Genomic DNA, 27,820 nt, shown 5'->3' with positions numbered 1-27,820 from the left:
TGCATTATAGTATAATTATTACATTGTAATGATTTGAATTTGTGCCATCCATTGTAAAATCAAGCACTAAGGCAGAAATTATTTATGATGGAAGGAGTTAATAAAATCACTTGAGTAGAATGGTGCTACACTGGTATTGCTCCTACTTCTAAATCAAGTAACATTTTAGCTCATGAGATTCTGGGAATTGCACCACTGTTTAGGGCGTAACTTCAACCTGTCTTTCTGTGAAAACTGAAGTTAAGTGTCATTGGTAATTGGAGTGACTTATAGAACTTCTAATAATTTTTCATGTAAAAGTACTTGTAGCAACTAATTTCCATTCTATTCTAATTAAGAATGGGTGTATTTTAATTCCTAGGATAATGAGGACAAACTAAATAATTCAAGTTACTGAACTGGCAGCATTCCAACTCATTCAGGGAGCATTTCCTAATTTGTAAAATGATTACATTCCGAAAAAAATGTCTAAAGTGCTTGGGGAATGCCAAGCCCTATTATTAATATGATTAGACAAAGTCATGATGGTTTTATAAAGAAAAAACATGTTTGAAAATCTATTAGAAATTTTTCGGGGTGTAACCAGTGACATAAACAAATCAGCAGTTGTCACATATCTGGATCTTCAAAAGGCAATGGTTCTGCACAAGAGGTTGTTGTATAAATCTAGAGATACTGGAACTGGGAGTAATATATTAAAAAGGATGGAGGGTTGGTTAGTAACCAGAAAAAAGAGATAGGAACTAATGTATTTTGTTTTGCATGGCAGAGTGTAACAAATGGACTGAATCACTGCTTGAATCTTAGTTATGTATAACCGTTATTCATTTTGCATGACATGGACGTTGCTGGCTGGCCAGCATTTATTGCCCTGCCCCTAGTTGCCCTTGAGAAGGTGGTGGTGAGCTGCTTTCTTGAACCACTGCAGTCCACCTGCTGTGGGTTGACCCACCATGCCATTAGGGAAGGAATTCCAGGATTCTAACCAAGCAACAGTGAAGGAACAGCAATATATTTCCAAGTCAGGATGGTGAGTGACTTGGAGGGGAACTTGAAGGTGGTGGTGTACACGTGTGTCTGCTGCTCTTGTCTTTCTATACGGAAGTTGTCATGAGTTTGGAAGATGCTGTCTGAGGATCTTTGGTGAATTTCTTCTGTACATCTTGGAGATAGTGCACACTGCTATTGTTGAGCTTCGGTGGTGGAGGGAGTGGATGCTTGTGGATGCAGTGCCAGTCAAGCGGGCTGCTTTGTTCTGGATGATATCAAGCTTCTTGAGTGTTGTTGGAACTGCACTCATCCAGGCAAGTAGGGAGTATTCCATCACACTCCTCACTTGTGCCTTGTAGATGGCGATGAGGCTTAGGGGAGTCAGGAGATAAGATACTTGCCACAGTATTCCCAGCCTCTGACCTGCTGTTGTTGCCACTGCATTTATGTGGTGAGTCCATTTGAGTTTCTGATCAATGATAACTCCCAGGATGTTGATAGTGGAGGATTCAATGATAGTAACACCGTTAAATGTCAAGGGGCAGTGGTTAGATTGTTCCTTGCTGGTGATGGTTATAGCCTGACATTTATGTGGCGTGAATGTTATTGCCACTTAAAAGTCCAAGCCTGGATATTGTCCGGATCTTGTTGCATTTGGACATACACTGCTTCAGTGTTTCAGGAGTCGCAAATGGTGCTGAACATTATGAAATCATTGGCGAACACCTTATGACCTTCTGACCTTATGATGGAAGGAAGGTTATTCATGAAACAGCTGAAGATGGTTGGGCTTAGGACACAACCCTGAGGAACTCCTGCAGAGACGCCATGGAGCTGAGATGATTGACTTCAAACAGCCATGACTATCTTCATATGTGTCAGGTTTGATTCTAACTCCCTGAGAGTTCTCCACTTCAACGCCGATACCCATTGATTCCAGTTTTGCTAGGACTCCCTGATGCCACACTTGGTTGAATGGAGCCCTGATGACAAGGGCTGTCACTCTCACCTCACTTCTGGAGTTCAGCTCTTTTCTCCATGTTTGAAACAAGGCTGTAATGAGGTCAGGAGCTGAGTGGTCCTGGCAGAACCCAAACTGGACATCACAGGGCAGGTAATTGCTGATCAGGTGCCTCTTGATAGCACTGTTGATGACACCTTCCATCACTTTACTGATGATCAACAGAAGACTGACAGGGTGGTAAAATGGCTGGGTTGGATTTGTCCTGCTTTTTATGTTTGGGATGTACTTGGGCAATTTTCCACAATGCCATTTAGATGCAAGTGTTGTAACTGGAACAGCTTGGCTAGGGGATTTGCAAGTTTTGGAGCACAAGTCTTCAGTGCTATTGCCGGAATTTTGTCAGGGCCTATAGTATCCAGTGCCTCCAATCATTGCTTGATATCAAATTGGCTGAAGACTGGTATCTGTAATGCTAGGGACCACTGGACGAGGCTGAGATGGATCATTCACTTGGTACTTCTGACTGAAGATTGCGATGAAAGCTTCAGCCTTATCTTTTGCTCTAATGTGCTGGGCTCTTCCATCATTGAGGATGGGGATATTTGTGGAGCCTTCTCCTCCAGTGAGTTGTTTGATCATCCACCATCATTCACGACTGAAAATGTGGCAGGACAACAGAGCCTAGATCTGATCCGTTGTTGCAGGATCGCTTAGCTCTATCACTTGCTGCTTATATTGTTTGGCATGCAAGTCGTCCTGGCTTCACCAGGTTGAAAGCTCATTTTCAAGAATGGCTGGTGCTGCTCCTGGCATGCCCTCCTGCACTCTCCATTGATCCAATAAATCATGAGGATGAGAGGATTAAGTATGATACATCAATGATTTCTCAGCGTACAAAACTAGATGAGAAAATAAGACACAAAGGGAATCTATTGTAATTAAGTGATTGAAGAATAGATTGCACATTAATTATAATCTGGGAAGTGTGAAATTATTCCACATCAAAGGAAAGAAAAGTACACTTTATTTTGAAGAGTCAAGGTACTAATAACTGTTTGTGTTCAGAGACTTGACAGGTCTATGGAGAGGTAGTGATATAGTGGTAATGCATGTGGACTTGTATTCCAGGGTCACAGATCATTGTTCTGGAGGCATGCGTTTGAATTACACCATATGAAGTTCAAATTTAATTTCTGAAACGAAAATGGAATTCAAGGCCAGTCTAATGGCAACCAAGTAACCATTTTTGATTGTTGTAAAAACCATTTTGGCTCACTAATGTCCCTTAAGTAAGGAAATCTCTCACCCTTACCTGGTCTGGCCTGCGTGTGACTCTCGGCCTGTAGTAATGTGCTCCACTCTTAATTGATCTCTAAAGTGGCCTGAGCAAACAATTCAGTGCAAGGGACAGTTAAGAATGGGGAGTGAATTCTGGCCCAGCCAACGATGCCAACATCCCATGAGTGAATTTAAAAAATCACACCTAGTTAGCGTGCAGATACAGTAAAATTTGAAAGGCAAATGGTTTGTTAGCCTTATTTGCAAAAGGGTTTGAGCATGAGTTAGGAGATCTTGGTAAAATCATATTGCGCTTTCATGAGACAACACCTGATGTACTGTACAATCATGAGTTCTTTATCCAAAAATCCTCAGGACCAGCTGTTTTTGGATGATGTATATTTTTGGTTTTCAGATACACTTACCTTACTTTCTAAGATCTTTTCATTACTACACTGAATGAGTCCATCTCCAAGTTCAAAAAAGGCACAGCACAGTGCTCAAATTCTCCATGGCATTTGGATGCTGTCACTGCTGTTCCCATTCCTGTAAAAGCTTTTGTGCCAACATGTCACTTACTTCTTTACCCTCCCCATGTGTTAGAACCAACACTTTCTAGAAAATGTGCCAACAGAGCTCCAGAATCATTCTCGAGTACTTTTAGACATTTTCCAATGGGAAAAGTTCTATAAACTGTACTTGCCAGCAATCAGACTGGATAGCCCTGTAAATAATTCACTTTTTTTTGGGTATCCTCTTCCAAGCTGGCCTGTTTTACCCAGCTGATCCATCCAACAGCAAAGCAGATTTGGATCTATCACCTATTTCACACCCTGCTATAGGCAATGATACATTGGTTTTACACATGAGCTTTTGAAAAGTACAAATTATCAGAAAAGACTCAGAAGTCGGGACCCTCATTCATTTTCTGCTCCCTAGCTGAACTCAATTCCAGTTCTTCAGTTCCCATGGCCTAGCTTATATTGCAGGCAATGATATTAGATCTGGATTATACCTGGTTGTTTCATATTTCAGGACACATCAGAGTGGTATTTTAACTTTGTAAACTAGATTTCTGTATGAAAAATGCCTCACTTCAGAAATGTCTCTGAATATGGGAAAAGGCATTTAATACATTAGACCAATTCGTTATGACACTATGATGTACATTAACCTATTTAACCTCTCAAGCCTATGGGGCCATCACACACAAAATCGAAATACCTGGTTCACATGAACCATTTGCATATTGATGTGTACCAGTTACAGTAAAATCTGTTAGGAATTTGGAAAGAAATGAAAAGATTTCATAACTTTATATTATCAGTAATGTATTCTTTAGGACATGTAGAGAGTAGAAAGAAATGCCTAGATTAGAGAGAGGAGAGGAACTGGGTTTATTTCAGGAGGCAATTAGATCTGATTTGAATAGCAAGCAGATTTTTCATTCTCAATTTCAAACTCGAGAGGTTTAATTGATTGTGCTTCTGGAATTTGTTCTTGGCTCCAGATGTACTCCCTTGGTGATCAGTCTCTGGTGCAATATCAGAAACATGTGGAAGAAGATGGAGTGGCAGATATGACCCAGCTGGAGTAAGTTCAACTGAATCCCCTCGCAACTACAGATCTCACATTCATCATGACTTGGACACTTCCTAGTCCAAGTTAGACTTGACCTGGTCTTCAGCAGCACGGGACTTCTCAGTCTTCCCATCCTACAACCTGTTCCCTTTTAATAATGCAGAATTTTCTGATTTATTTAGTCACCTTAGCTACTTTCGTCAGTTTCACTGGCAACCCTGCAGAAAAAGTAGCTTCTTCAATGAAACAAAATCTTAACTCAGGGTAGCACAGTGGCTCAGTGGTTAGCACTGCAGCCTCACACCGCCAGGGACCTGGGTTCGATTCCAGCCTCGGGTAACTGTCTGTGCGGAGTTTGCACATCCTCCCCGTGTCTGTGAGGGTTTCCTTCGGGTGTTCCGGTTTCCTCCCACAGTCCAAAGATGTCCTGGCTAGGTGGATCAGCCATGCTAAATTGCCCGTAGTGTTCAGGGGTGTGTGGGTTATAGGGGGATGGGTCTGGGTGGGATGCTTCAAGGGGCGGTGTGGACTTGTTGGGCCGAAGGACCTGTTTCCACACTGTAGGGAATCTAATCTAATCAAGCAATGCTCATAGTCCTGGTTACTAAAGCAAGGGCCCTTGAGGTGGTAAATAGGTTGGCAGAGTCACTCTTCATTTAATGAGGATGAGCTATGAATCAAATTTGATAAGACAATGCAAGATAAGCTTAAAAGCATATATTCAGGGAAGCAGGATGGAAGAATGGTGCTCTGTGAATATGCAGGAAAGGTATGGGTTCCATGCAAGTAACAACCACTACCGTTACCTGTCCCCAGAGAATCAGTGAAAATGAGGTATTTCCCCTGATGTACACACCTTAGCACCATGCATGCAATTAATGGAAGAGCATGTGTACAACCCTTTATACAGCAAACTTACCTCTAAGCTTCTAAGAAAATTTGTTCTCATAATTTGTTGTCTACTTAAGATATTTCTGGTTTATTTCAGAGACCTACATGATGGTGCAGTGTTGTACAATTTAAAGAAGAGGTTTGAACAACATATTATATATGTAAGTGGTGTAACTTCAGTTATTCTGCCATGTTCAGGTCAAGAGAAGAGAACATATCAAAATTGTTGAATTTGGATCAGGGATCCTCAGTAACAGGAGTAAATGATAATTAAAAAAAACTGTGGATGTGGGAAATTTGAATCAAAAACAGAAATAGTTGGAGAAACTCAGCAGGTCTGGCAGCATCTGTGGAGAGAAAGCAATATCAACGGTTCGGGACCAGAGACCCTTCTTCAGGACTGATTCAGAACAAACCTTTCACTGTACTTAGTTGCATGTGACACCAATATATCAAAACAAATGATTGTAGCTAGGAGAAGTTTGGTATATGTGCTGAAAACAGGTAGGGTGGCAGGGAAGGAATAAATGATAGGTTGAGATGGAGCCCAGAGAGAGAGAAAAGCAATCAGGCTGACACAAGAATGGACAATAGTGAGTCTGGGAGAAAGGAAAACTGCTAATGGGGACCATTATTGTATGAAAATTGATTGGCTATGCTTTCTCTCTGCACTCCATCTCCACATATTGTTTACTTCATTCCCATTCCCCCACCTTCAGCATATATGCCACCTTTTCCTCGCTGCAGTTAGGTCACTGTTAGAAGGGTCACTGGAATGGAAACATTGACTGTGCTTTTCTGTACAAATGCTGCATTTTGATACCCTAAGAAATGTGAGCGGCAAGAAAAAGAGAAGCTTCTACAAGGCATACACTGTATTTTTTTTGTATTCAACAGGAAGCTGTGTTGGATCTGGTTCTGGAAAATGAAGTGAGATGAGCCAATAGTGCAGAAATTAGCAGAATATCTATGAAATAATGACTCTTTTGGTCCTCTTTTGGCTTTTTCCCATGTGACACGGGCTCACCACAATACTAGTTGATCACACTCACATCAGCCATGTTTTGGATTAGGTAGGGGATTTTAGTCAGTTTTCCATCCTATCACAAACCCATCTCATTTATCCAGCTGGGAATGATACAAACTGGTTGCCTGCACCGATGGCAACATTCTTTCATAGCCTTCTGGAATCTGACTTGAATTCAGGGCTTTCTAGCTGAGAGGCGGGAGATATAGTGACTAAGTAACTCCAGCTTCCATGACAAAGCACTATTGTTTTAATGTAAAAATCAAAACTGAACAAAGAGATATATTTCAGAATAAAAGACAATTTCAATAGAATTAAAAGGATTTTGTTCACTAATGTCCTTCAGGGAAGGAAGTCTGCCATCCTTACCTGGTCTGGCCTATTTATGACTCCAGACCCTCAGCAATGTGGTTGACTCTTAACTGCTGCCTGGTCAATAAATGCTGGCCTAGCCAACAATGCCCTCATCTCATGAAACAATATAAAGAAACTTTTCAGTTCGACTTGAATGAATCTTAATAGATATGACAATGCACAACAGGAAAATTTAAAATGGAAGGTATTAGAGTCAAAATTGAGCATAGCATTTCAAGCAGTAAATGTTCAACAAAAGTTAGAGCCCCTCGAATGAGTGATGAAATTAAAATGTAATTAAGATTCAGTAAAGAGGCACATTATTATATACAGGATCCATAATATAAATAAATTCAAACTAAACATAATCATTATAATTGCAAAGAAAGAGAAGCTTTTAGAAAGGCTCCAAGGAGGAGAAAAGGGTGTCAGCTAGGATTGAAAAGAAAAGTCAAGCACATATAAACACACTAAAGTAAAAAAAATAGTGAAACACCAATGATGCAAAACGAAGATGAAATCACAAACTATCAAGAGGTTGAAGAGATTTTGGAAACACTTGTCTCATTTATTAGAAGGCTGTGACAATGGCACTCTTAGAAAGGGAACAAGGGCAAGGGATGGAGCGATTAGATGCTTTGGATAAGCTAACCAATCAAATTAACATCAATAAGGTATGAAATTCAAGAGGTCAGATTGTGAGATAAATCTAATACTCTTCTAGAAAGACATGGAGTCATTAAGACCAGGCATCATTGATTCATGAAAGCCAAATTACACCTGATGAATCAAATTGATTTGTTTGAAGAAATACAGGACTGTACTGATTAAAGAATACATTAGATGCATTCTGAAATACTTTTGATAAGGTGGAACATGGAAGGCTAGTTGATAAAATTGAATGAAGTGGTATTAAAGGAAGAGTAGCACCAAATACAAGAAATTGGCTAGAAAGCAACGAACCAAAATGTTGAGAATGGTTATTTTTAGGCTTGGTGATACTTATTTTCCTCCAAGGTGTCTATGTGGAAAACTATGGAAATTAATTAAACCCATCTCAAATTTGAAAAGATTGGCATGTAAGAGATTGTTCCAGTGGCTGGAGATACTCGTCACTTCTCCTGACTCCCCCAAAGTATCTCTATTCCACCATATCTTTACTAACGTTAATCCGGCCTTTTCATCCAGGAACACAGTCATGTAATAAGATGTCATTGTCATGTCCTGTTGTACAGATTATATGACTCCTCATATAAATTCAATCTCCTCACACTTGGTACTCCCTCTCTCCAGTGCTCTGTTTAACTAAATTTATATCTGCCAATATTGATTTAGCTCTCTCACACCGTTCACCCTTGCCCCTGCCCAATACATCTGTATTTCTGAAGTTTTGCAGTTGTGTTTACAATGATTTTTACCACCTGGCAATCAAGCCAACAAAGGCCTGTTGTCCACCCATTCAAAGCTCTATCCTCCATTGATATCCCGGACCACCATCCAGATTTCTTAATTCAGGATTCAAATTTTATTTTAGCTTTTTGTTGCCATTCAGCATAGGTCAGCAATTGAACCTAGCAGTATTTTTACATTAGTCTAGTCAGTATGCAGAAATTGTCAAGGTTAAACACAATAGAAGGAGGAAATAGGTAAGAAGGGTTTAATTGAATAACTGCTCTCACAGGCATAATGGGTTGAATTATCCCCATGCTGCTTCATTCTATCATTCTGTAAGTTATACAGATCTCCTAATAGACAGAATGTTAACTATTAATTTTTGTATTAATTCCATTAGTTTATGCAGGTGATTGGGTTGGGAGGGCATGCTTGTAATGAGTATTTTATCCCTACAAATAAGTGCTTATACAAATATGTAAATACTAACTTTAGGACTGTCCATTGCTTCTTGAAATAGCAAATTTAACATTCTGATTTCAATAATTGACTCATTTCATTGTCACAAAAATGGATGAAAGGTTTTCAAGACACAGGTGAGTTGTTTGTTCAGGGTTATTGCCAATAAATCACTTCCACCTTAACCGCATCTTCATAAATATATTTGTTTTCTTTTCCTGCAGACATACATTGGCACCATCCTTTTATCTGTAAATCCATATAAAATGTACAACATTTATGGGACCGATACAGTGATGAAATATAAAGGGAAATCATTTGCAGAAAATCCACCGTAAGTGCCCAACAATAACTTCAGTTGGAATTGGGGAATAATCAAAGAAGGTGCACAGAGTGAATAATCTCACAAAAGCAGCAATTCAGCTGCTAAATGCCATGGGAATAGTTAGGGCTGGAATTGGCTGGGATGACTGCTGCTTGCTATCTTGCAATCAGTGTTTGCAAGTGGCTGTATTAAGGGCAGAGTCCAGTTTGGCTAACTTGACCCTCCATATATGACTAGTCTGCTAATACCTTAAGAACGGCTGTTTGCTGAGGTACTGCCAACACCTAGACCTCTTAAAGCTCAGAAACGGAGAGGAGAGAAGTAGGGAAATGTATAAAAGAAGAGCAATGAGACCTGCTACAGAAGGAATTGCATCCTCTGGCTCAGATTAAGCTAAGTCTCCTAACTGAAAGGTGTGATGAACAGTATTGGAAAAAGAGAAAGTAAGTCCTGTTATATTGAAATATTAGAATGTTTAATGACTTCTATATTCTTGTGTTTTTGTTGCAGCCATCTCTTTGCCATTGCTAATGTGGCCTATTCAAAAATGGTTGATGCCAAACACAATCAGTGCATTATAGTCAGGTAAAGAGTTTTGTCTTTGACGTTGAGTTCTTGGCTGTAGTTTGAGGCATGTAGGCATCCCCACAGTCCACACAGGATCTTCAGTTGTCCAGACTCAAGATCTTATGCTCATTGATAAGCATTGGTAATTTCAAACTGTCAAGATCCCAGGACACAGTGTCATTAATTTATATATTTATTAATTTATTACTCATCCTTGGGGTATCAGTGTTGCTGGTAGTGACAGTGGTTTTGTTTATCAGTAATTGTCAAGCTGGTGACAAGCTGGCTTCTTAAACACATTTTGTTCATCTGTTGCAAGTACACCCACAGTGCTGTTAGGGAGGGAATCCCAGCATTCATAGTTCTTTGGGGTTTTTTTCAGTTCTAATTCACGATGGTGTTCAACCTGGGGGGAAACTTGTAGATGTGGTGTTCCCATGCATCTGCCACCCTTGTTCAATGAGCAAACATCCCACTTTATAATGGAGGGTAGGTCATTGAAGAAGGAGCTGAAAATGGTTGGATTTAAAACACTGCCCTGAGGAATTTTAGCAGTGTTGACCTGAGGTTGAGATGGTTGGTTTCAAATAAGGACAACCATTTTCCTTTATGCTAAAGAATTTTCAATGTGATTCTCATTGACTTCAATTTTGCTGGGGTTTGCTGTCAAATGCGGCCTCAACATGGAAGGCAGTCACTCACACTTCACCTTTGGAATTCAGCTCTTTTGATTGTGTTTGGACCAAGGCTGTACTAGGAATTGGAGATATAAAACCCTGACAGAACTTAAAATGAGCTTCAGTCATTGTGACTAGTGTATACATGCTACCCCGAAAGACCTGATGATAATCCATTCATCACTGTTGATTATTAAAAGTAGGCTGAGGCAGTAATTGTCTAGGTTGGAGTTATCCTACATTCTGTGGCTAGGACATACTAGTGCAATTTTCCAAATTGACAGATAGATTTCTCTATTATAGTTATATTGGAACAGCTTGGCTCAGTGCTTAGATCTTCTGCAACATAGGTTTTCAGTACTTAATGGGAGTGTTGGCAGGTCCCATAATATTTTCTGTAATACAGTACCGTCTCAATGTCATGTGCAGTGAATGGATTGGCTAAAGACTGGCATCTGTGATTATGGGGACCTTAGGAAGTAGATTATCTGCTTGACACTTCTGGATGAACATTGTTGCAAATGATTGAAATGGCTTTTTGTCATCATATGCTGGCCATCATTGAGAATGGGAATGTTTGTAGAGGTTCCTCCTCTGATTAGTTGTTTAGTTGTCTGCTAGTTGTGATGACTGGATGTTTCAGCACTGTTGAATTTAGATCTTCCCATCTGGTTGCAGGATTACTTTGCTCTGTCTGTCACATGTTGTTTGCTGTGTTCACTGTGCTTCAGCAGCACAGTACCTCATTTTTAGTTTAGCTTGGTAGAGCTCCGATCATGACATCCAGCACTCTTCATTGAACCAGAGTTAATCTCATGGCTTGAGGATATTAGTAGAATGAGGATGTATTGGGCCTTGAGATTACAGATTGTAATTGAATAGAATCCTGCTATTGCTAATGGTCCATGGTGCCTAACAGATGTTCAGTTTTGTGCTGATATATCTAATCTGAGTTTACCCTATTTACCATGGTGCTAGTACCACAATACACAAAACAGTCTATCCTCATTTTGAAGGATGGAACTTTGATTTCCCAAGTGCTATGCAGTTATCATTCCTACTAAAATTGTCATGAACAGATGCAGGTACAATAGATAGATTGATTAAGACATTTTTTTCTCATTGTTCCCTCACCTCTGCCATAGGCCCTCTACGTCCTTCAGGATGCAATTAACGTAATTAGTACTGATACAGACGCACCAACCACTCTTTCTGTCCTGACAAGGGCAGCCAGCATTTCCCTCCCTCCCATGGCTGCTCGGTTTCCTATCATTCTTCCCCAATTTCATCTTTTCCAGTTGGTTGGAGGTGACTGGGAGAGATTTCCTTTGGAAACAGGGGTTTGTGGATCAGCTCATAACCATCGCCAATATGCTGGCCTGTCTGGATCAGTCCCTCTCTGTTTCTCTAGGCACATTCTTATTGGAAAAGAATTTGAATTGTTAAACTCTTCAAGGAGAATTAATTCATTGAGATTTTCATAAATGATTTCTGTTTTAAGTGCCTATACTCATTGGTCAAAAAGAAGCTGCTTATGTTTTTCAAATTTCAAGTACGTCTGGTGAGGCCTTTTCCTCAGGATATGGAATTTTTGGCTGTAAGTTTCCAGCACTAATTGGTACACACTTAAAATAGTCATTTTTGCTGCCTCATTATTAATGGCACTTTCCTCAGGCATGAGGGAGTGAATCTCATGAGCTTTGAAAGTTTATTCTGGAATAAAAGGACAAATGTAGGGCTGGCCACTTTAGCTGATATACTACCTGCTCAAAAGAGATAAAAGAAATCTTCGACCTCATCAAAATTAGCAATTAAATGAGTAAAGTGAATTGCCCTTGCCCCTACATCTGAGTCAGAGGTGTCTTCATAGCAGGATTCCTGCCCTTCATCTCAAGCTGTCTAGTTCAAATTTCTTTTTTTGCTATTTTTTTCTGAAATTCTCCCCCTCACCTCCTTGTTATTTCCTCTTTCCCATTTCTATCTCTCTTTCTTCTTTCTCTTTCACTTGTGTGTGTCTCTCTTTTTGCCTTTCCTTCTCTTCTCCTTGAAATTCTAATTGCCTCTGGTCCAAATGTAATTTCTCTACCATTACTTATTCATCGCATCGTCTTCAATTTCCACCTGTAAATTGTTGATTGCTCCTTTTAAAATTTTGTGCTTCCTGGCTTTTGGGTGAAATTCTAATCATAAGTGCGTCGCTAAATGGTGTAATTGTTCAAGAACTTTAAAGTTATCAACAGTAACCTCCCTTAATTCAGCTAGGAACCTGTATCCAATGAAGACATTTCTATACTGTAGCAGTGCAAACCCAAGAAAGCCTTTTGCAGTTTTTAAAAACAAAATTGAAATGGTAATTTGCCCTCTCCAATTCCTTTCTTTCACCTGTTGACCCAACTCATGAAAATAAGCCACAAGTTGTTATGATCAGTCCCGAGGCAAGGTTACCTGAAATGTTCCATCCCAAATTAGATAACCCTAATCATGAAGCTCCCAGAGAGAAGGGTTGAACTTGCTCCCCTTCTTTTTTTCACCCACCCTCTTAATTGTTTGTCACAAGGTTAATTTACAAAGGATCCCTCAATACCTTTCTCTCAGACCAAATGAACTTCTGTTTTAAAAGTTGTCATTTAACCAGGCTTTCTTACCTTAACAGAATAGCAACTTTATTAGCAACTAGAATTGGTAGCACAACACATATTGCACAGGTTAGGAATAACACGAATCCAGAAAAAGATAAAAGATTAAGAATAAATGTATGCATCTGTCTTTGAGTTGTTGGTGAAGATTTGATAATGGAACTGTTTGGCTGTTACATTTGATGGTAAGTTTGGTGTTACATTTGGTGTTTGAACTTGAAGTTTTGAGATTCTTGGCTTTGCAGTTTGGCTAAAATTCCTTTTGTCCTGGTTCCTTTCAATGGTGGCTAGCTGTCAGCAGAGTGTGAGACTGACTTTTCCCTTTCTTTAATTGTATTGCTGCATTGTTTAATAGCTGTTCTCAAACCTTGACAGCACACAGATCCACACACTAGACCACTGGACTACAAACACACATAGACCACAGGTTGCAGTCGGTTTTTAATGCTTTTTTTTGTATTTCTACATTTCTATGTCTGTAGGAGATAGCTTCCTGCTGAGGTGTGGGACAGGAGTGGGGGTGTGACTTTCTGTTTCAAGTTTACCTGATTGGACACGTATGACATTCCATGGATCCATACAGAACTCTGCTAGCCAATCGTTTAATTTGCATTCACAGTCATCTTTTGGCTGAAACAATCTTCATTTTAAAAAAATACAGAATAAAAGTTTAATATGTCCATAAGCATTTCAGGGTTCTTATCTCTCATCGTGATACAGCAAGGCAAAAGGATCCTACATTTATTGTGTTTCTTTCTATGTTTCAAGTGGTGAAAGTGGATCAGGCAAGACTGAAGCCACCAAACTGGTCCTCTGTTATCTAGCTTCTGTACACCACACACGCAAGGACAATGCGACACAACAGGTAACTTGTAGCAGCATTCAATCAGTTTTCTTGACAGTTACCCTTCCAAAGAAACTAATTTTTAAATGTTAGATACCAAGTTAAAATTCTTTATAATTAGCTACCCTCTCAAGAAGCCATTCTTTCCATGTGAATCTAGCTTCCATGTATCTGAAAGTCCTTATGGTTCAGTAGATGTTGCTGCACATCAATAGCTTTGGTACTGCCAACCTCACATCTTTGCTCATGGTTGCATTTTCCACAGGGGCAGCTAGTTATCAGGAACAGGTGCACTAAAAGGCCTGTTCTTTTCTGAGGATTCTGCACCTAACATATGATTACTCTTCATGTACCAGTCTGCACCGTAGCAGCAGTCAGTGATCTGGATTTGAAGTAGCTCATAGGTTGACCTAATACAATCTAGTAGAAAAAATGAAACAGCAAATCATGAACAGGAACTTTTGCAGATCTATTTCCTCATTAATTTCAAGTCATTGAAGTTAATTTGTAGCCAATTCTCCACGCTATCCAAAGTCAGTTATATCACCAAGTCAGGCACCTTGGAAATTGGACAAATCAGATCAGATTTCACTAAGTCCTCGTCTAACAAATGAAGGTACTGGGGTTCAACCTTAGTTTCAATTAGGAACTCACTAATCATTAGCACAGGAACACATGTTAGTCAACCTTGTTCCACCATTGAGTTATATCATAGCTTAGTTGTACTGTAACTCCATTGCATCTTTTGTATCCCCTGATAACCTTATCTGCCAAAACTCCATCCACCTCAGTCTCAAAAAATTCTATTGACCCCCAGTGTGTTTGAAGACACAGTTCCAGAATTTCACTGGGCCAAAATCAGGTCACTGAATAGTTAAACCAGCTCAAACAAACATAATCCAACAAAAGTAAAGATGTAAAGCTTCTATTATTATCTGTTTGGGGTTGATTAATTTACGCACAGCTTCAGCCACTCATTTTAGGATAGGAAAGATATTATCTTTCAGTTAGCTTCCACTTTTCTATAAATAATGATAGCCAAATAAAGATCCCCAGCTATCCAGCCTAACCCATACTGTTGTCATGTCTTCCTCATAAGATAACGCCCCCCCCCCCCCCAATCCAGGTAAAGATCTGGTAAACTTTCTCTGAACCTCCAATGCATTTACATCCTTTCTCAAATAAGACAATTATACACAATACTTTCCCAATGTCAGACAGTAGGCTAACAGGCGTCTAGTTTCCTCTTTCTGTCTTCCTTTCTTTTTGAGCTGATACCTTTCAATTGAATGAACCTTCCCCATATCTAGGGATTCGTATAAAGATCTAGCATTAAAAAAATGGCATCTGACCAAGGCTTTACTTCAGCCAAAATAATAGGCTTTTGACCTGATTTAGAAAGAGCGTGTGTCGTTTTTGGTGATATGTACCATATGTTTGATGTCATTTACATCTTCTGCCTTTTTTCTCATTATTGCCTCTTGATGTCTGTGAAGATTGAGGTAAGGTACTGATTGCTGTCAGTATCTCCAATAAGAAGTCAGAATGCATATCAGCGCTTCCAGTTAAACACATTCGCTTTAAATGCAATTAAAGAGGCAGCATTGTCATTCAAAGTGATTTGGCAAACCCTGGAAACTTCAAATTAAAGACAGAAATTCTATAAATATACCAGGCCCATCAGTAGCTGCAGAGAATTTGATTCATGTTTTAGGAAAAACTCCCAACAAAAGATCTTCAACCAGATCTTGACACAGATTGATTTTAATCATTGTGCTCGTCAGGATATGTAGGGTATTGACCTGACTGCCCATTGATACTTCCCACCTGATCCAAACAACCAAATTTGATTAAAATCTTTTCACTTCGAAGAAGTGAATACATTTGTTGTGCGTTCCCTGTGTTTGTGTGCTGGGAGCTGTAGTTTCTGTAAATATGTAAAATTGAAAATTATTAAAGATTTTAACTGTTTGTATCATCGACAAAAGTTCAAAAATTTTATACAAATTGCACATTTTGGGAGTATTTTTTCAGGCATCCTTTTGTCACCTATAAGTCATAGAATCCCTACCGTGTGGAAACAGGCCCTTTGGCCCAACAAGTCCTCCACACTGACACTCACAGCATCCCACCCAGACCTATCCCCCATAACCCACCTGGTCTACACATCTCTGAACACAGAGGGCAATTTAGCAAGATCAATTCATCTAGCCTGCATATCTTTGGACTGTGGAAGGAAACTGGAGCACCCAGAGGAAACCCACGCAGACACAGTGAGAATGTGCAAACTCCACACAGACAGTTGCCCAAGGGTGGAATCGAATCTGGATCCCTGGCACTGGGAGACAGCAGTACTAACCACTGAGCCACTCTGCCACCCCTGGTGAATCACTTGAATCATTATTACACAGAGGATAGACTAGTCTCAGGAATAGTGGATCAATACGAAATGGAATGTAGAATACATTTATGACAGATCAAGCTTTAATAAATGGAGCGTAGAAAATCCTGGAAGCAGGTGACTTAATTGGCCCTGGATATTCATGGAGTAAAATTGCAAAGTGAAGAGACAGTACACACCAACCCATTTAAGGAGTTAAATTTATGTTTCCCTTTAAGAGTGCAATTGATCAATGTAGGTCAATATAAGTGCATTTCTTTTAAGAAATTGGCTGTTATTTTGTGCTCAGTTCCAGAGAAGAACTTTGAACTTTTCAACTTATTAAAGTTTTCCTGAATAGATCCTTGAAGCCACACCCCTTTTGGAATCCTTTGGAAATGCCAAAACTGTTCGAAATGATAACTCCAGTAGATTTGGAAAGTACATTGAAATATTTTTGCAAGAGTAAGTATTAATATTTGTTTTCTGTCACAATCTGAAGTTCAGTGCACCCATTCATTTGCTTACTCACTCATTTAGGTCACCAACACCGTGTTGCAGGAGTGCTAAACACTGAAAGTTGATTTTTAATCCAGTACCAATAACATTCTCTTTTTACAGTGGGGTGATATGTGGTGCCATAACCTCGCAGTATCTCCTTGAGAAGTCGAGGATTGTGTTTCAGGTGTGTCTTGCATTATAGTTTTATGTTTCAAATCATACTGCCCATCTCTGTACGGCAGTGGCCAAACTGTATTATCGGCTTGATGCTGACACAAGTCAGGAGTAAAACGTACCTCTTCAGTAGCCATATCTTGTGGGTACTTCAACTTCATGTCAGCAGAGAATGCCTCAAAAGATTGAAACTGTTCCATAGAACAGAGAACAGTACAGCATGGTACAGGCCCTTCGGCCCACAATGTTGTGCCAGCCTATTATCCTACTCTAAGATCAATCTACACTGCATACCCTACATTTTACCGTCATTCATTTGCCTATCCAAGAGTCGCTTAATGTATCTGTCTCAAATGTATCTGACTCCACTACCACTGCTGGCAGCGCATTCAACATGTCCACCACTTTTTGTGTAAAGAACCTACCTTTGACTTCTCCCCTATACTTTCCTCCAATCACCTTAAAATTATGCCTCCTTGTAATAGTCATTTCCACCCTGGGAAAAAGCCTCTGGTTATCCACTCTATCTATACCTCCAATCATCTTGTACACCTCTATCAAGTCACCTCTCCTCCTTCTTCCCTCCAGTGAGAAAAGCCCTAGCTCCCTCAAACTTTCCTCTTAAAACCTGCCCTACAGTCCAGGCAGCATCCTGGTTAATCTCCTCTGCACCTTCTCTAAAGCTTCTACATCCTTCGTATAATGAGACGACCAGAACCGAACACAATATGCCCTTTAGTTTTGGACTCCCCTACCCTGGGGAAAAGACCTTGGCTACCCATAAGACCATAAGACATAGGAGTGGAAGTAAGGCCATTCGGCCCATCAAGTCCACTCCGCCATTTAAATCATGGCTGATTGGCATTTCAACACCACTTCCCTGCACTCTCCCCGTAGCCCTTGATTCCTTTTGAGATCAAGGATTTGTCGATCTTTGCCTTGAAGGCATCCAATGTCCCGGCCTCCACTGCACTCTGCGGCAATGAATTCCACAAGCCCACCACTCTCTGGCTGAAGAAATGTCGTCTCATTTCAGTTTTAAATTTACACCCTCTAATTTTAAGGCTGTGCCCACGGGTCCTAGTCTCCCCGCCTAACGGAAACAACTTCCTAGCGTCCACCCCTTCTAAACCATACATTATCTTGCAAGTTTCTATTAGATCTCCCCTCAACCTTCTAAACTCTAATGAGTACAATCCCAAGATCCTTAGCCGTTCATCATACGTTAAACATACCATTCCAGGGATCATCCGTGTGAATCTCCGCTGGACACACTCCATGGCTCTCATGATTTTACAAACCTCGACAAGGCCAACCCCCTCAGCCTCCAACACTCCATGGAAAAATGCCCCAGCCCATCTAGCCCCTCCCCACAGCCCAAATCCTCCAGAACCGGCTACATCATTGTAAATATTTCTGCACCCTCTCCAGTTTAACAAATTGGCAACTTGCAATAGCTGGGAAATGAAGCCGGGTCAACAGTTTGGAAGGCAGCTCTGCTTACCACTGTCCCACCATCACTTGGCACTTGGTCAGAGTATAGCCTGTTTCATCATCCAGATAGCTGCCAGTTGGGGATCTGCTGGTTAGATTTCTGTCTTGGAGTGAAAGACTTGTGGGTTTGAGCCCCCACTCCTGAATACACAATCACAGGGGGCACTGCGAGTGCCAGGACTGAAGGAGCGCTGCGATACATCAGACTCAGTTCTGTCTGCATTCCCCTCTCCCCCTCCAAACCTGGCAGGTGCTAAAGGAGTCCAAGGCCACAACTTGAAAGAGGAACAGGATATTTACACTGATCCCCACCAGTCCGCATCTCTGATGTTCATTCACTGGCCAGCGAGGAAGCAGACTGCACACTCTGCATCACATTTTGTGGGATCTTGCTGTGCCAGAGCAAGCAACCGTGACCCCCTGCATCACACCCATGACTACTTGACAACAAAAATGCTTCAGGGGCCATGACTGATGAGGCCATGGTGGGGAGCCCCACACACAATGTTTCAAATGATCTCAACATTCAATAAAGTATAAGAGCTCCTACATCATGAGCATTAGCCTGTAATTTTAGTCCTCAGTCCCAGTCAGAATGTTCAGAATGCTGGAAATTATATATGTGTAGGCTACATCTTAGGATAAGAGGAGGACACACTTACTGGAGCAATTTTAGCCAAGCATATGTGGTTTGTTGAATTCAATGGAGAGTAAATTTGAGCAGGTCTTAAACTGTGTGGATGATCCATGCTGTTATTTTTGCACTGGCTGGGCCATTTTAAAATTACCTCACTGCTTGCAGTCTGTATGACTAGGTACATTCTAGCTGGTTGGCAATAGAACTGGGAATTACAGATCCTCCCAAGCAGATATAAAGGTATCTAAAGAAAATGGGCCTTTGTGTGTGTGTCCCCTCATTGATGTAACAGCTAATATTTGAGAAAAATTTCCATAAACCGTGTGGATATCTTTCTCCTATCCAGTAGTAGCCAACCATCTGTCTTATGTCTTTAATTTCCAGCATCCATCAGTCTTCCACAGTTTGGCTTTGTGATTGTAACGCGGCCATCACTCATTCTGTTCATACAATAAAGATTAATGAGGACACTCCAGCCAATGCAATAAATATTGACAGCCACAAAGGACATGGATTCTACTGATAAATTCAATTTTGCTGGGGATTTCAATCAGTCTGAAATAAATTACTAGAAACAAGAAAACAAGTGCTTTCTCTTATATTTAGAAAATGGGTGGAAATTAGCTTCCTTTCCTTTCTTTTCAAAATCTAGGCCAAAAATGAAAGGAATTACCATATTTTCTATGAGATGCTGGCGGGACTCTCGAGCCAACAGAAGCAAGGATTCTATCTTCAGGAGGCTGAAACATACTACTACCTGAATCAGGTAAGTTAATTAAATGATGCAGGTACAACTTACACTGAGTGGTTGGAAGTGTTGCCCAGTGTAGAATAAGTCACAACAGTGATAAAGGTTTTATTGTTTGGTGCTCATCTTTAATTTTCCTTGTTATTGCAATGTGCACGTACTATTATGATCATATGACTGTCCATTGCTAATTGTATTAACAAGGCTGTGGTGGTCCTTTGCCTTGAACAGTTACAGTCACTTTACAGGAAGTATTTCCATAATAGTAAGCTATTCCAGGATGCTCACATGATGATAAAGTCATGTCAAAGTTAGGGTGCATGATTTAGACATGATGGTGTTCCCATGACACTAATGCATGTGTCTTTCTCAGCAATAGAGATTATAAGAAGCAGTGCTGTTTAAACAATCTTGGAGTTATTGCAATGTATCATGTAGATTATGAGCATTGCATCCACAGTCCGTCATTGAGGAATCGGATCAGACAGAAGTTAAGTCCAGTGGTAGAGGTATTGAACACAAAAAAATTGTTGCTGTGGTGGTGCTGAGCTTCTTGAGTACTTTTACAGCTGTATCATGTCCAGCAGTGGTAAGTAGTCTACCATTTGGAACAAAACACATACTTAATCAATAGACCAGGCACTACTTGAAATGCACATCCATTCCACCACCAGTGCGCAATGGCAGAATTGTACACCATCTGCAAGGTGCAGCAGCAATTCACTAAGGCTCATATGAGAGTATCTGCCAAACCCATGACCTCTACAACCTCTAAGAGCAAGGGCTACAGATGCATGAGACCACACATTGGTCTGGCTTTGAACTACATCAATGTTCCTTCACTGTCACTGAGTTAAAATCCTGCAACTCCTTCCTTGTGTGATTGTACTTACACAAGATGTACTACTGCAGTTAAAGAAAGCATCTTGCCACCACATATTCAAAGGCAGTTAGGGAGGAGCAAAAACTGCTGCTTATATCCCAAACAATTAAGAAAGAAGTTCTGACTTGAACCTTGTAGATAATGTAGATACTTTGGACGACGAGTTCAGAAGTAACTCATCGTTGTGGGATATAACTCCTGACCTTGTGTTGTGTTGATCCAGTTAAAATTCTAGTTAGCGGTACCCTGAATGTTGCTGGTGGAAAATTCATCAATGAATCATTGAAGTTGGGCCGTCTAGGTTTTCTCAAAGTGATCAGGAATTCTTACCTCCCCTGTACATTTATGGTACATTTCCTATCACATGCCTAACCAAATCTGGATTTCTTTAAGTTCTGCATTGACTAGCATGTACGACTTCAATCTAAAGGAATCTGTAATTGGATTCTCTGCTACAGTGCTCATCTTATAATGTCAGGCAAATCATTTCTGAAGCAGCTGAAGTAATAATGTCCTGGGGCTAGTTAGTCCATGACAAAAAAAAGTTCATCTTCAGTATACCAGATATGACTGCAGCTGCTAAACGATTTCTCTTTGACCCTTTCATATTGCCCTGTTGACTTTGGTTGTATAAGCCTCACGTTCCCTACATGCAATTTACTGACACAATTGATAACTTCTACCATCACTTATTTCGTGATTGGACAAAGGTCACAAGGATATTCATTGGCCAAATATGTTTACCCTACTTATTGTGAACAGGATATGCATGAACACTGTTAGCTATTAATGGGTAGATGCTGGAGTTATTTTTGAACTGGAGTATTTTGACTCAAAATTAGTTCTAGTGCCCTGGTCTTTTCTATAATTGGAATGCTGTTAGGGCATCAAATAACTTCACAGAGGCCCTATCCTGTCACCAAGTCACCCCTTATTTACACACAGAAAGTCCTTGACATTCAGAGCCAAGTCTCAGTGTTTCAGAATGTGTGACACATCTGTTATTACCTCTCAGACAGGGCTCACTGATTGGGCTACATTAACATCCTCAATCAGGGAACTCCTATTTTACCTGGCTGGTCTTGCTATAGTCACTCTAGGACACATACTTTTTGCTGAATTCAGCGCACCCTGCTACCTAATATCACATAAAGAAACCTTAGGTGGCTGATTTACGGCATCAATTGTGGTGAGGATCTCATTTGTTCAATAGGCAATCACGTGAAAGTAACATTTAAAACAAAATTTGTTTTCTCAGGGAGGAAACTGTGAAATTTCTGGGAAAGATGATGGGGAGGATTTTCACAGGCTACTCAGCTCAATGGAGATGCTCAGTTTTAGTCCAGATGAACAAAACAGCATCTTCCGCATTCTCTCTTCAGTTCTTCACCTTGGGAATGTCTACTTTGAGAAATATGAGGTTTGATTTTTCGACTCTTACTCTGAAATGAAAATAAAGAAATACTTGAAGCACTCAGCAGGCCAGGAAACATTGTGGAAAGAATAAAGATTTGCATTTATAAAGCAACTTTCATGAATATTGGACATATCAAAGTGATTTACAGACAATAATTTACTTTAAAATGTAGCCAGTGTTGTGGTACAGGAAATATAGCAGCCAATTTATGCACAGCGTGCTCCAACAACCAGTAATGTTACAATTAAAAGATATCCGTTTGTCTGATTTGATTGGTGAATAACAGTTTTCAGGACACCAGGAAGAACTTCTCTGCTCTTCTTTGAACAGTGGTTTAGCAAGAACCCCAATGTTGTTCATTGTTTTGGCTGTAATTCCATGAGACTGTTCTGTCAGATGCTCAGGGCACTGAGGTTTTAGTGTTTTGCCTGACCTGCACCACTGCGTGCTCTAGTCCCTCACAGAAAGTAGCCTCAGGAAATTCACCATGAGAAATGGATTTCTTGGATTGAACTACATGCTGAGAATTAATGAAAGGCATATTGCTGGATTATTGTTATAGTCGTATCTGCTGTGGATTGTATTAAGAGTTAAAAATGTAAGGTTTCAGTTTAGTGTAGAATGAATTAGATGGGTTTTTTTTTTGCTCGATTATGCCTGTGTGCATCTATAACTTATGCTTGGACTTTTAACCTAGGAAATGCATGTGTATTTATAAACAATGCTGAACTATACTTGAACTATTTTAGAAGCAAGAAACGCCTTAAGTTGTTGTAGTAATTTCTGAGGGTGGAGTTACGTTCTAAATGAAAACCAGTTAGGTTGGTTTTTGAAACATCAGTAAGGCTGAACCTAGAAGCTGTCAAACAAGGTTTGCTATGCTTAATCAAGTAAATTAGTTTGATATGTTTAGAGATAGAAATAGTGGGTTTTAGAGAATCGGATAGGACCAAGTACCTAAAAAGAGAGGAGTTACGCTATGAAGAAAAAGCCAAGGAAGTATTCATTGTGTTTGGAAGGCTGTGGTGTGTGATTGTCAGTGTCACCAGTAGATGAAGCAGGATGTCATTTTGGTAGAGATATACCATTGATCTGAGCTGTGACTTTTGCAGTCAGACCCTGAATGAAAGGACCCATCTTCGGAGTATGAATATGTTTAGAAACCTATCAGTCACAGTAAAAAGATTAAGAAGATTTAATTCTATTGGATTATGGTTAAGATAATAGGTTAAATTGTTTAGAATAATTTTCTTGCTTGGCCAGTGTACATATTTAATCATTACTGCTTGTGTTTTGTTCAAGTTTGTACAGTAAAGATTCTTTTGTGTTTCAATTTGATCCTGGAGTCTTGCCACTTAATTTCTTGACATTGGTTAAGAAGTTCTGAAGGTTTACACATTGAATAATACATTCTTAGAAGGTTTACATCTCAATGTAGAGGTACAGATTATTTGATAAACTTCCAAATATTCAGCAGTAAGCTTTGATTGTGTTCATAGCTGATATGACTTGTCAGAAGAAAAGTTGGTAAGTTGTTCCCTTAGTGACACATTACTGGATGTCATTGTTTGAATCTAATATTTTTCAACCAAGATTGCTGTCAGTTAAGGAATGACTGGAATCTGTCTCATTGATACACTCACATGTTTATATGTTACAGACAGACTCACAGGAGATTGCTTCAGTGGTAAGTGCTCGTGAGATTCGAGTGGTGGCAGAACTGTTACAGATCTCTCCTGAGGGGCTGCAGAGGTCCATCACGTATAAAGTGACAGTAAGTTCAACTCACTGAAGCCGCAGATCATGGCAGCTCATAATGAAATTTCTTAAGGTCAGTTTTCGTGTGGAAACGTTCTACATTAATCAGATAAACTGAGCTTCTCAGGCAGTGTCAGATACAGAACACAAAACAAATTGATATATTGGAGCCACACTAGAATCTGATCAGAATTTAGAATGGAATTCGTACCATCATCTCATCTATTGAAATACAATAGCAAAAGATACAGACAAAAATATTCGAATGAAGGACCTCTATGTGTTTAGTATTGTGTGTATTGCCCTGTGACACCCTAAATTGAGAGCAACACAGAGAGCCGAAGTGCTGCCCTACTCAAGTCAGCTATTGGTCTTACCTGACCAATCCCTTCATGTAATGAATGTTAACTACCTAAAGCTTTTTACATACAAGCCAACAAGGCATCTTAACTTGTGTGTCCCGAGCCCTTCTGAGGCGATTCTTTATCTGCATTATCATCCTGTTCCTCAAAATAATTCATGTTCAAGTCTCTTCACCAATGACTGGTTCTTTGTTCCTTTAAACTTGTTATTCCTTCTCAGCTCCGCATTGTTCTTCATTTTACTCCATGTATGAATCTTTCCAGTCGAACATTTGGCATTGTCAGTGTATGAAACAACCCTAAATAAAGTTATGGATAATATCTTAGGTGACTTTGAACAGAGAATTCAAAATAACTGACTGCACCCTCCTCCTTCAATATTTCTCTGCCATCCATTTCTGAGACTGTTGACCTCTCCCATTGTCATTTCTACAAAGCAAAAAACACTAATGTCCACCATGTCTGCTTCATGCATTATTTTTGGCAATGGCTCCCTGCATCAAGCTTACTAAATAAATTTTACATTAGAACTTCCAAACTTATCCAAGTAAAATTTTTATGATATGTCTTTGAAAATCTTTTACATAACACACACGTGAATCTGACATACAGAAAGAAAGAATTCTGAAATCCTGACAGTGTGAAAACAGATAATAAAATGTGAGGCTGAATGAACACAGCAGGCCAAGCAGCATCTCAGGAGCACAAAAGCTGACGTTTCGGGCCTAGACCCTTCATCAGAGAGGGGGATGGGGGGAGGGAACTGGAATAAATAGGGAGAGAGGGGGAGGCGGACCGAAGATGGAGAGTAAAGAAGATAGGTGGAGAGGGTGTAGGTGGGGAGGTAGGGAGGGGATAGGTCAGTCCAGGGAAGACGGACAGGTCAAGGAGGTGGGATGAGGTTAGTAGGTAGCTGGGGGTGCGGCTTGGGGTGGGAGGAAGGGATGGGTGAGAGGAAGAACCGGTTAGGGAGGCAGAGACAGGTTGGACTGGTTTTGGGATGCAGTGGGTGGGGGGGAAGAGCTGGGCTGGTTGTGTGGTGCAGTGGGGGGAGGGGATGAACTGGGCTGGTTTAGGGATGCAGTGGGGGAAGGGGAGATTTTGAAACTGGTGAAGTCCACATTGATACCATATGGCTGCAGGGTTCCCAGGCGGAATATGAGTTGCTGTTCCTGCAACCTTCGGGTGGCATCATTGTGGCAGTGCAGGAGGCCCATGATGGACATGTCATCAAGAGAATGGGAGGGGGAGTGGAAATGGTTTGCGACTGGGAGGTGCAGTTGTTTGTTGCGAACTGAGCGGAGGTGTTCTGCAAAGCGGTCCCCAAGCCTCCGCTTGGTTTCCCCAATGTAGAGGAAGCCGCACCGGGTACAGTGGATGCAGTATACCACATTGGCAGATGTGCAGGTGAACCTCTGCTTAATGTGGAATGTCATCTTGGGGCCTGGGATGGGGGTGAGGGAGGAGGTGTGGGGCCAAGTGTAGCATTTCCTGCGGTTGCAGGGGAAGGTGCCGGGTGTGGTGGGGTTGGAGGGCAGTGTGGAGCGAACAAGGGAGTCACGGAGAGAGTGGTCTCTCCGGAAAGCAGACAGGGGAGGGGATGGAAAAATGTCTTGGGTGGTGGGGTCGGATTGTAAATGGCGGAAGTGTCGGAGGATAATGCGTTGTATCCGGAGGTTGGTAGGGTGGTGTGTGAGAACGAGGGGGATCCTCTTGGGGCGGTTGTGGCGGGGGCGGGGTGTGAGGGATGTGTCGCGGGAAATGCGGGAGACGCGGTCAAGGGCGTTCTCAATCACCGTGGGGGGAAAGTTGCGGTCCTTAAAGAACTTGGACATCTGGGATGTGCGGGAGTGGAATGTCTTATCGTGGGAGCAGATGCGGCGGAGGCGGAGGAATTGGGAATAGGGGATGGAATTTTTGCAGGAGGGTGGGTGGGAGGAGGTGTATTCTAGGTAGCTGTGGGAGTCGGTGGGCTTGAAATGGACATCAGTTACAAGCTGGTTGCCTGAGATGGAGACTGAGAGGTCCAGGAAGGTGAGGGATGTGCTGGAGATGGCCCAGGTGAACTGAAGGTTGGGGTGGACGGTGTTGGTGAAGTGGATGAACTGTTCGAGCTCCTCTGGGGAGCAAGAGGCGGCGCCGATACAGTCATCAATGTACCGGAGGAAGAGGTGGGGTTTGGGGCCTGTGTAGGTGCGGAAGATGGACTGTTCCACGTAACCTACAAAGAGGCAGGCATAGCTGGGGCCCATGCAGGCCCTTTGGCCCAACAAGTCCACACTGATCCTCAGAGCATCCCACCCAGACCCATCCCTGAACACTATGGGCAATTTAGCATGGCCAATCCACCTAACCTACACATCTTTGGACTGTGGGAGGAAACTGGAGCTCCCAGAGAAGACCCACACAGACACAGGGACAATGTGCAAACTCCACACAGATACCCAAGGCTGGAATCGAACCCAGGTCCCTGGTGCTGTGAGGCAGCAGTGCTAATCACTGAACCACCATGTCACCCCTATTCCTGTTGTGCTTTCCATAACTTCAAAAGGTGCAAAACAGCTTCACAGCCAATGTGATAAATGATCAGGTAATCTGATTTTGGCATCGGTTGAGGGATTTTGTGGTTTGTTGTCTCATTGGCACAATAGCATTCTGACAGTGCAGCACACTGCTTTGCTGGGTTGCCATTAAGACCGTAAGACCAAAAGAAAAAGTAGCAGGAGTAGGCCATTTGGTCCCTCCCATTCTCCCATTTAATAGGATCATGGCTCATCCAACATTCCTCACATCTGTTTCCTGCCCTTTCCTAATCATCAAGAATCTATCAGCCTTAATTATCCACAAGGACTCTATCCCATAGCTCTCTGTGGCACTGAGTTCCAAGGGCCTTCTGAGAAAAGAAATTTCTCCACATCTCAGTCTTAAATTGGCACCACTTTATTCTGACACAATATCCTCTGGTCCTAGGCACTCTCATGAGGGAAGATTCTGCACTATATGCTCAGATCTCTGGATGTGGATGAGAACCTACAAAAGTCCTGCTGTTAGGACTAAATGTTCATTTTGGTCCATGAAATGAGAGCTGGTCCAAACCATGATTTATAAACTGCACCCATTCACCTTGTCTGATCTCACCCACCATTTTCATAGCTTTCAGGAGAGGGCAGGCTGAACATACAATTTGTGAGTCAAGATTTTGTTCAGGGTTGGATTAAATCTGAGATGGAAAATATTCCTCCTGTAGCTTATGTATAAAAGGGCACCAAAAATGCAGCATCAACACATCATCTCAATAAAGGCCTAACACACTGCTGAAGGTGACCTCTGAACCTTCAGTATAAGTGGTGGAGGATACATTGCAGTCCTGTGTGAGATGGCCTTGAAGTCATCCACCCTGTCAAATGCATCTGTGTGTGCTGTAGATGCTGAGATTCTAAAGAGGTTAGTTTGTACAACTTTATATTAAGCCAGTTGCAAA

The 27,820-nt window shown here is 41.1% G+C and overlaps 1 protein-coding gene across 1 annotated transcript in view; it reads left to right on the top strand.

Annotated features, from left to right (window-relative positions):
* Positions 1–4,742: 4,742 nt before the first annotated feature.
* myo15aa (myosin XVAa) overlaps positions 4,743–27,820 on the top strand; it is a 132,943-nt gene continuing 109,865 nt past the window's right edge. The window contains exons 1-10 of the mRNA XM_059653868.1: positions 4,743–4,825; positions 5,802–5,865; positions 9,161–9,270; positions 9,772–9,846; positions 13,910–14,006; positions 16,727–16,830; positions 16,987–17,050; positions 19,824–19,937; positions 22,061–22,222; positions 23,880–23,993. Of these exons, the coding sequence (XP_059509851.1) occupies positions 4,743–4,825; positions 5,802–5,865; positions 9,161–9,270; positions 9,772–9,846; positions 13,910–14,006; positions 16,727–16,830; positions 16,987–17,050; positions 19,824–19,937; positions 22,061–22,222; positions 23,880–23,993 (987 nt within the window). The remainder of the gene's footprint in view (positions 4,826–5,801; positions 5,866–9,160; positions 9,271–9,771; positions 9,847–13,909; positions 14,007–16,726; positions 16,831–16,986; positions 17,051–19,823; positions 19,938–22,060; positions 22,223–23,879; positions 23,994–27,820) is intronic.

The sequence above is a fragment of the Stegostoma tigrinum genome, chromosome 23 (genome assembly GCF_030684315.1).
Source record: "Stegostoma tigrinum isolate sSteTig4 chromosome 23, sSteTig4.hap1, whole genome shotgun sequence".
NCBI lineage: Eukaryota > Metazoa > Chordata > Chondrichthyes > Orectolobiformes > Stegostomatidae > Stegostoma > Stegostoma tigrinum.
This window is presented reverse-complemented; position numbering and strand designations above follow the sequence as displayed.